This window comes from Olea europaea, chromosome 15 (genome assembly GCF_002742605.1).
Source record: "Olea europaea var. sylvestris chromosome 15, O_europaea_v1, whole genome shotgun sequence".
Taxonomy (NCBI): domain Eukaryota; kingdom Viridiplantae; phylum Streptophyta; class Magnoliopsida; order Lamiales; family Oleaceae; genus Olea; species Olea europaea.
Window position 1 is genome coordinate 11,493,706 of NC_036251.1, and position 10,340 is coordinate 11,504,045.

Sequence of the window (10,340 nt, forward strand, 5' to 3'; positions counted from 1 at the left end):
TTTTCAAATGCTCCGAAAATTTAAATATTGGTTGATACAACTAAGACAAAAGTTTCCACAACCACCAACTGAATATATGAATTATTTGAAAACAAGATTCATGCTGGGCGTCTTTAATCTGCAGAACTATGATAAGAATTTTAAAAAAGAATTGTTGACTGACAACACCTTACCATTGTTAAATGACAGGTAATCATCAAATCATTACTTATATTTAGTTAAGAATACATTCGTGACATAAAAGTTCAATAAAATTAATAGCAAATGTTCATATAAAGAATCAAAATATAAAAAGAAAATTAATAACAAGTACATTCATTTGAACTAACTCACGAATAGATTTCATATTTTTGAATAAATTTCTCCAAAATTTACGTGCATTTATTTTTAACATTAACCAACCAAAGCGCAACGCATGTTATGCACACTAGTCTTCTGAAAAAAAATAGCAAACACAGTATAGATTCTTTAGATAAATGTTTCTTCAATTTCCAAACAAGTTCCTAACTAGCTCCTACTTCAGTATCATAAAAAATAATTTAGTTTTAACTTTTATCAATAAATTTTTTAAAACATCATTTCTAATTTATAAGTAAATTTTCCTAGTACATTTCAAAAAACAAAAAAAAATTACTTTAATAGTTAACTATTTTTAAAGCTTAGCCAAATATGCAGTTTGTGCAATACAGCAACCCCGTCATTATTGAAACAAAATGCAAAAAATTTGATGCACAAAACGCAACAAAACAAAATGTAATTTAAGCCAGATAATAGTAACATGACTCCACAGCAAAATTATAAAAGAGGATTCCGGATTTGTCAGGTTTAAGAGAATGTTGCTTCAAGTTCGAAGTTGTAATGCAATCCTCAATTAAAGCCACTGAATGGTTACGAAGCCAAGAGAGCTTCAATTTTGGCAATCTGATCTTCTTCATTCTTCGGGGTCGGGCTCCTGTTCGACTCCTCGTAAAGATCATGCTTCCATTTCTCAACACGGCCACCAGTTGGACGATAGCCTTGCCTTCCACCCAGCCAATCTCTGCCCCTGTAACCACTGCTGGCACCATACCTATCTCTGGATGAGTTACCCCTCCCTGCTTCACCCCTTTTTGCCTCCCTCTCCCCCACGACTGATCTCTCGGGCCTGTCATAATTACGTGAGACATGCTCTCGCACACCTTGTCTTTCATTTCCCACCGGCTGATCTTGAAGTTTTGCTATTGCCTTGTCAGTTTTCTCAGGAACCGAGGGAATCTTTTGCTCTCTAAAGGAAGGTCTTTTACGTACAGGTGGTTTTGGATCAGCCTCCATTTCGAAGTACCCATCATGGCGCCATACACGATTATCTTCAGGTTTCTCGTCTTTTTGCTGTGTATCACTTCCTACTGCTTTCTTCTCCATCCTGTCGCCATACTGCTCCTTCGGATCTTTCCTCCATTCTTCACAACAAAATGATTTAAATTATGTTTTGGCATGACTGACATGCATAGTTTGATCATTAACTACAAGTCGCCAGCTGGTGTAAACAATAGAAGGCTCTTTGACGATCTTGAAATAAACTTCATCAACCTTTCATTATAGTCTGGACAATAAGTTTTCCCAGAATGACACTGTCCAAATCTTCAAAAAATTGTCAAGTGACCTTCATGTGTCCAGCTTTGTAAAACTAAGTTTTGTTTCCATCTTGGACTGCTGTCCAGAAAGTTCAAGCGAGGCCGTGTTTCCAAGAGGACCACACGACAATTTAATGAAGATTTGAACAGTTTCAGTTGTTTGGGACTTGATTGTGCAATTATGACAAAAAATTGAAAACAAACATGATACCAAGTCAATAGGTGGGGACTAACGGTACTATTTATTCAGAAAAAATTTCAACATAGTGATGCCCCAACTCTCAGGCAAAACAATATTTAGCCCTCCTTTGATGACCATTATTTGGAAAAAACAATGTTTTGGATAGTGATTTTTAGGAGAATGTATAGTTAAAAAGTAAGAAAAAGTTTTGAATTTGCGTACAGAATATTTTATTATGTAATTGCGGTTGATTATGAATATGTGGAAAAAGAAGTTTTCAAATAATAGTTGTCAAACAAGGGCTTAACATTACTTATCAAAACCATTAAATTAAGTAAATTATTGTAAAAATAATGTTATTTAGTACCACTGATGTTAAAGCATCAATTTAGATGGCACTAATGTGACATTAAATGAGATGTATAATTAAATGAATCACTTAACTCTACCTCTCATTGATTCTATCACTTAGCGCCTCCTAGATTATTGTTGTAGCACCAATAGCATTGTTCTTATTTTAAGGCACAAGGAAAAGATACGGACACCTGTTGCATAGTGGGTGCTCACATGGGTTAATTCTAACGAGGAAGGAAAAGGAGCTTAGAATTTGGCATAGTTTAAATTGCCGGTTTTCTATAGGAATGACACTGACCAACAGGACAAGGAAACAAATTGTCCACTTTCTAGTTGCTACTCGAAACAATTCCATAGGCTGTTGACAAACTTCAATGTCCCACTATATTCCCTGCTAAATAGAAATTTAACCCTAGGAGTAGTTGCTTATAAGTTTCTCTCAGTTGACAAAAAATGAGTATAACTTAAACAAGTTCACAGGATATCCGATTTTGTACATGTATAACACTGAAATCACCAACCTCGTAATATTTACATTAGACTCTCACTGCAAAGCATAGTTAAAATCCATTAAATAATAAAGAGTAAACAGCATAAAGATTGGAAGATTAAATCAGCATTAAAATCTTACCAGTATCTGTCCTGCGAATGAAGCTTCTCCCAACTTGCCCGGCACTACGACGATCATCGTGCTGTATAAGACATGCATAGGCAAGCCTAATTCTGTTATATAAACTGAGGTAGGTTTTTTCTTCAAAAAACCGTTGATATCCAAGATTTATTCTAAAACCTGGTTACAATGAATAGATAACCTGAAGAGGGAGGTCATGTGAAATTTAAACATAGAAACTGAGGTAGTTGAAATCATCAGGCTAAATGAAAATCCAAATTATATCAGCGCTGGGCAATACATTTAGCAGAATGAGTAAGCAACCAAATTATGCACCCCAGAAATTTTTTCCTTTGTTTTTCAGTTGAACACTGAAGATGCGTAAAATGATCAATCATATATTACCTGGTAATTCTTAATTTCCCTTTCTCTACATGTTTCAAAGTAAGGCCAGAGAAATTTCATTGAGTGTAAATTAGATGGTTCAACTACTTTTGAAGAAGGGTTTATTTATAAGATTTGACAAAGTTTTATGATGAACCATAAATATAATTCAACTCATGCCCTTTCAGCTGAAAACTAACTTATGGTAAAAGATTCAAATAAATTTATTACATTGGATGTGAGATTAGAGGGCCTCTGTGCCTGTTTGACCATGAATATTGCAACAACCATTTGCTCATTTATCAATGCAATATGTAGGCAACACATACGCTCCAATTAGAATAATTGATTTCTACACTATCCCTAAAATACCACACATCAGAAATAAAATTACTTGTCATTTTCAAAAAAGATCCAATCATCAAGTTTTGGAAAAGATAGTGGACTATCAACGATGGCAGGAGCAGAAAAGTCTAAAGAAGCTGATATCCATAAAATTTGTAAACATAATACCAGCCAGTATATGCACAAGTAGATGAAAAGGACTACAAGAATACTTCCTATAGTGCTACAAGAGTATTTATTCGTAGTTACAATACCTGAAAGTACGATTGGGACCGAGGTATTTTAGTTGGAGAATGTTTGGTTCCTTCATAGTGTCCGTTAGTCTTGTTTTCGGATTCTTTGCCAACAGCTTGAGTTTCAACCTTAGATTCCTGTGCTGATGTTGCCTCAAGGGGCAATGCATCCTGCAGCCGACGTCGGAGCTTCTGATCCCGGTCCAAATGATCGTTATGCAATTCGGTGTCAGAAGGCAGTCTTTCAGTAGCTGGTTTACCATCCCTTCTAGATCTCTTAGGACTAGCAGGATGCAAGAGGGAATGGATCATGTTGGTGGGTATTTATTCAATTACTACCAAATACTTGAACTACATTCTATGTAATGAATAATCAATATGCTTACCAGAGAATGTATCGAGAGCATAAAGCATGGTGCAAGTAAAAACACAAGTTCAAAATTATGCAACGCTCAATATTAATTCATGCATAACATTTTTCTTTCTTTTCCTCACCACAACAATCCTATGAACCTATTGCAAAGAAATGTCCTTTTTTCTCCTTCTTGGCAAGGAAAGAGCAGATGAAATGAAATTCAGAGGAAAGGTAAACATTATGATAAAATCCAAGGTATCAACCTCAATGTTTTCTAGTGACGCAACTGCTAAAACACATGTCAAGGGTGTAGTACAGACAGGTGCCATCTATGGATCCAAAAGCCAAGGCTAATGAATGGTATTGACAAAAAGATAATTGCAAATGTAAACGTGCAGAATCTACTTAAGCAATACAATTGAGCTTATCAACACGGAGAATCAACTTGAAAAAAAAAATAAAAATAAAAAAATCCTTTCAACGTTTCAAAATGGGCCACCTGGATTCACTTAAACATGCTGGCGGCCAGTATAAAGCCAGAATTTCTCCAAGAAATTAAATCAAGCGCAATAACAGGCAAGAGATTTTTACACTTAATCCCGCACTTCCGTCATTTTTTCCTGAACGAAGAATCCAAAATTTCTGAAAATAACTCAGCCCTATTCACGTACTTCAGGAGAGAATAAATCCGAGCCTCCATATTTACAAATAACTAAAACTTACAAGCTTATAAATTAATCGCATTCGTGTCATCATGTCTATTGTAACAAAACCCTAAGTTTTAGGATAATAAAAGAAAATTCTTAAATCCGGTCTCGAAGAAATCTAATTTCATTCCAAAAGCAGAAACCTTGACAAAAATGAAAAAAAAATTCGATCGTCAGGCAGAAAATGAAAATGTAAATATAAAAAATACAAGAAAGGGGTGGAGTTTTTTTTACCTGGCTTCACGGTCGAACCGCGAACGGTGACGTTTCGAGTCGTAATTACGGTCTTCTCGACGCGACATTAGGGCTGATGTGGTGCAGAAAGTGGGAAATTCTCAGCTGTATATAGATCCAAGTCAAAGAGTATATATCGATGCAAACGACTGAACAACACAAATCAGTAGGGTAATACCAGTCAGTAGAGGAGGAAGAGGAGTTAATTGTTCTTGTCCACTAAACTTCGAAAAACATTGTATGTTATTCATTAGCACAGCTTCTAAGCCTCTATCGTAATGGGTGATGTGGCCGATGAAATGCAACGTGACGCCCCATCACCCTATTAAACTTTGAGATGGTCTAATTTTGACTATTAAACTTTAAAAAATATTTTCTATTGCTCAATAGACTTTGAGGTGATCGAGTTATAACCACTAAACTTTAAAAAACGTTGACCTTCGGCTACTAAACTTTGAAATAGTCTTATATTGCTTATTATAAATTTGGATTTAACTACATATCTATACAATAAAATATTTTACATATAAACTCAAAATTTTTCTCAACTTTTTAACTATGTATTCTCGAAGAAATCACTATAACACTGAAATTTGTGAAATAGATTTCGTTTTGATTAATAACCAAATCCATTAAACACAAAAAGTCCAATAACATTGCAAATCCAAATCAGCAGGACTCTCGTTTAATAGAGCCGTAGCATTTCCATTAATAGGTACCTTGTACTAGAGATTGCAACTGGGCTCGTCGGTTGGGGGCTGCCCGTGGCTCTGCTCGGAAAAAAAGCTTGAGCCGACCGATGTGGCTCATCGGCTCGGGCTCACAGGCCTTTTAAAAAAAATGGGGTTAAAGGACAGCGTGTTGCTACTTGTTTTAGGCAGTAGGCTGCCTTCAAAAAATGGCAGCAGATGCATTTTTCAAGGGGGGAAAAAAAGGTCGAGCATAGCTCGCCTTGATAAGGCCCCGAGCCAAAAGTTCAGGCCGAGCCTAATTTTTTTGACCAGGCAAAGCTGCGCTAGGCTCGAGCTCGCAAAAAGTTCGAAGCATTATACTTGAGCCAAGTTCGACCTTGAATTTCGACTCGTCAGCCGACTTGACTCATTGACACCACTTGTATTATGGATGAAGAGGTAGGTCCCCCATAATGACACAAACATTGTTCAAACCAAACCTCTGGGATGTCGATGAAGAAGTGAATCCTAGGATTCATATGAATTCGGAGGTGATTTTCAATTGATGTTATGTGAATCTAATGAGGGTCTTTGGTTTTTGTTTTTGAGGAGGAGAAATCATTATTTCAATAATTAAAGGGAGTGCAAGTCCATCAACAACATTTTTGTCTTTTTTGTCCACAATTAAAGGCGTCTACTGTCATATTAGATTTCCATAGAACGCTCGGAGTTTTATGCCCAACTGGATAGACGAAAGTGAAAAGGGTGATGGATGTATACAGTTTAAATATTTGGGTGAACATTCAGTGATCTTTTATTTTTTGGTGAACAAGTAGTAATCAAGTATAAATGTTAGTGATTAATAATTTAATTAAGTCAATATATGCATGCTTTTATTTAATTATTTATTTATTTTTAAATGTAATACTATTTCATATTGCTACTTTAATGATCAAATGGAAACGTAAAAATAAAATTCTCACATGAATAAAAGTATTTCTTAAAAGAATATAAAAAATATAAGCCATCTCAATTAGAGAAATAAATATCCAAAAATACCACAAAAATTATAACATTTCTCTTGACCTCAAAAAATGTACTCTTTGTCAACAGATCTTAAAGTCTCTCACGTCCGTGTAAACTTTATTCCTACACATTAGGACAAATCGTTAGTTGCACATGGCTTTCTCCGATAGGGGTGGAGCCGGCTGCGTGTACTCCGACGATCAAGTCAGTTACGAGATAACAAATATGTGGGTGTGGGGAAACTTTGAACGTGAGCCTCCAAAATAAGGGGGTCGGCTTTGGGAATAATCTAAAGAAGACGAAGTTATAATATGGAAGTATAAACTTGCATTATCTTGGAATGACATTAAGTGTAAGCTTTTATAGTATAAGAGAATGAGTAAGGATCATCGGATGAAAAGACACGTGACCCCATCCATGTGAACATCAATCAATCATGGGAACTAGATGCCAATACCATTTTGTCATCCATAAATTTTAGCTTGTGACAGTAGACTTGACTAAACAGGTTGATTGTGATGACAGTGGCAGAGAGTTGTCATATCAATCATGTCCATATATTTGACTACAAGATTTCCTACCAGATTCTTTCCCTGGCTTCGCCTCCACTCATTGAGGCTTTTGTGTGAGGTTCAGTCATGTGGGTTCGCATGCAAGGGTCCATCCATATGGGTCACGTGAGTTACATGGGTTTGGCTGGGGGAGGTATAACAATTTCAGTACTTTTTGATGAAAATAAAAAATTCTGATGTCCAATATTACTAATATGTATAAACCTATAGAAAGTAATTAATTACAAGTTGATCTATAGAAAGTTATCAAAATTAAACAACCAACCAATATAAAAAAACTAAATTACAAATTGATCTATTCTTTTATAAATTTTTTATTACAAATTGATATATATATACACACACACACACTAGATTTTTGCCTGTGTATTATTTTTAAGGTAATATTAGTGTGTCAAAATATTACGGTATGAATGATAAATTTGCACAATTAAATAGCAATAACTTATATACCAAGTAATTGATAAACCAACCTATGCTATAAATATATTAAAAAACAACACATAATTACAGTGTCAAAAATTTGCACACTCTAACTTCATTTTTCTATGTAACATACCATATTAAGTATATTTGCATGTTAAGAGAAGTATGTTATTAGACTTGATACCTTCATCAAAAGGTGACTTACTTGGTAGTAGTGACGTGAAGAGCTTTAGTAGACGTTCTGATCAGTCTCTTGACTTTGAAGGCCGTCTTTAACACCATGAACGAAATGAACATAAACTGTAAACAAAAACAAGCGAATAGAGTATCAAATTAGACAATTATAAAGATTATTATAATCAGAAATTATATAATAACTAAAATTAAACAAGTCACTAACGATGAAATTTTTTTCTGTCTATATTGGATCCTATCCAACAACTATAAGAATTGTTGGTAATCAAATTGGAATACAAATCCAACGTTCCATGAAGAACCACTTAGTATCACAAAAACAGAGTTATATTCTATAAATTATTCGATTTCACGAGTGATATTGTGCACCCTTTAACGACAAAATAGTAATACATAAAAGAAGCCCCCCAGGGCACATCCAAGTTGGCGGAACAATCACATTGGGGGGCTCTGAAACCAAGCGTGGGGAGTTCGATTCCTGGTGGGAACATTTGATCCAATAAAGGAGGAATTATTGGTGGATTAATCACCATGGAGGAGGCTCATTTTGGGGAAGGAGTAAAAGCCATGTGGGAACCTGGGAACCAACAAGGGCACATCCTGCGATTTACCTCCCTGAGCAGCTGAGGGGCCGGAGGTTCAGGGACGAGGATATAGTCTGGCGCAAGTTGGGACACCTCGTTAAAAAAAAAAAAAAAAAAAAGTAATACATAAAAGAATAATGCTACAACACTCAAGTGGAATGACAAAGTTGGGTTACCAACTGACGTGGCCTCTTTTAAAATTAAAAAAAAGTCTAAAAAATTAAATTTGAAATTCAAATCGCAGTCTCTCTCTCTTCCATTACCTTCCACCTTCTCTCTCTCTCTCTTTCCATTGGATTTTCCCCCAACAGGAACTCGCACAGTCCCAACCCCTCATCGCCAGCGTCTCGCACTTCGGGGTCCCGCACCTCCGGCGTACTGCATCTCCGACGACTCCCCACCTCCAGCGTCACGCTTTTAATTTAATTTTCCTTTTGTGCCCTTTTCTTTTTCAACAACCGTCCGTCCACTGAGAAATTACAGCCCCACCGCCATCAATCAGTCCCTATTTCCACCCTTTTAAAAACCCTCACGTGCGACGTTGTTTGGCTAATTCTATCACAGCAAATTTATACTCCGGTTCTTAAACAATCCGAGGTGTTATCGCGTTCCAATCAAATCAGTTTAATTTGTGTGCAATGGTTTACATGATGTTTGTTTATTTGCTGCAAATCTATATACAATGACTGAATTTGAGTCGGATTTTCTTTTATGAGTTCGGTTGTTTGTAAATTGCTCAACTTATGGTGCATGGTATGGAACTTACACTGTGTGGATTGAGGTTTACGATTGCGTTTGCGTTTGTGGGGGGTGAATATTGGTGAGATGATCATTTCCATGGTAAAATAATGCGGGTGCTCGAACAATTGTTAGGTCATGCTGCTGTGAATCTGTGATATTTTTGTTTATGCATTTATTGATATGCAAAAGGGGTGGACACGTGATTTCTAGGGAAATATTGTGAAATGCAAATTGGGTTCTCAAATTTTTGGTGCTTTCAATTTGGATTCTTCACTGGGGTTGAGTTTTGACTTGGTTGTTGAGAAATTTGGATCTGTCGTACGCTGTTCTCCTACCATTGTTGACAGTTCCATGGTTCGACAGACTGTGAATTAGAAATGGAACCTTATTTGTCTTTAATTGCAGTTTTTTGATATGTAACACCTTACTAGTTTATGCAAATGTCTGGTGTTAGTTAATGCTCTATCTCACTAGTCTAAAGGCATGTATGTCAAGTTTATGGAATTTTGTTTCATTTCCCCAATGCCAAGAACAAAAGGAACTATTATTAAATTCTATGCAAGATTTTTTAACACCAATATATATGTGGATTGCTTGTATAATTTTGAATGCATTTCTTTAATCCATCAAGTGCTTTTACTCTTTATTTCCATTTGATCATCTCAGTACAATTTCTTCTAGACTTTAATAATCATTGTGTGTGTGTTTATATATCATTTTTATGCTTTATAGACATCTCAGTACAATTTATTCTTGTTTATGCTTAAATTATTGATCATTTCATGTTCACTTTTACGACTGAATGCTAGGAAGGAACTTCGTTTGCTGTACTAAAGGCTGCGGTCATTTTGACTAGAAAGATAAAAGACAAATCTAGAGGCGAATCAAGTGAAGGCAATGATCTATCAAGTATGTTAGAGAAATGTGCTCAAATCACAGAAAAGAGAAACGTCGAGATAACTATGAACATTATGTTCCGCAAGGGTAAAGGAGATGCCAAGGATGAAGGAAACCAAAAGGGAAAATCTCCATGAATTATTTTGGCTTAGTATTTTGCTTTGTTTGTAAACTTTCTTTTAGATTGAAGTTGATGTATGTATTTATGCAAG

General features: G+C 35.7%; 1 protein-coding gene across 1 annotated transcript; it reads right to left on the reverse strand.

Annotated features, from left to right (window-relative positions):
• Positions 1 to 670: 670 nt before the first annotated feature.
• LOC111410165 lies at positions 671 to 5,321 on the reverse strand. The gene is made up of 5 exons (XM_023040394.1): positions 5,195 to 5,321; positions 5,017 to 5,121; positions 3,742 to 4,003; positions 2,780 to 2,840; positions 671 to 1,439 (listed from the first exon to the last, which is right to left on the reverse strand). The coding sequence occupies exons 2-5, from the start codon at positions 5,082 to 5,084 to the stop codon at positions 889 to 891; spliced, it is 942 nt and encodes a 313-aa protein (XP_022896162.1). The 5' UTR covers positions 5,085 to 5,121; positions 5,195 to 5,321; the 3' UTR covers positions 671 to 888.
• Between the last annotated feature and the right edge of the window lie 5,019 nt (positions 5,322 to 10,340).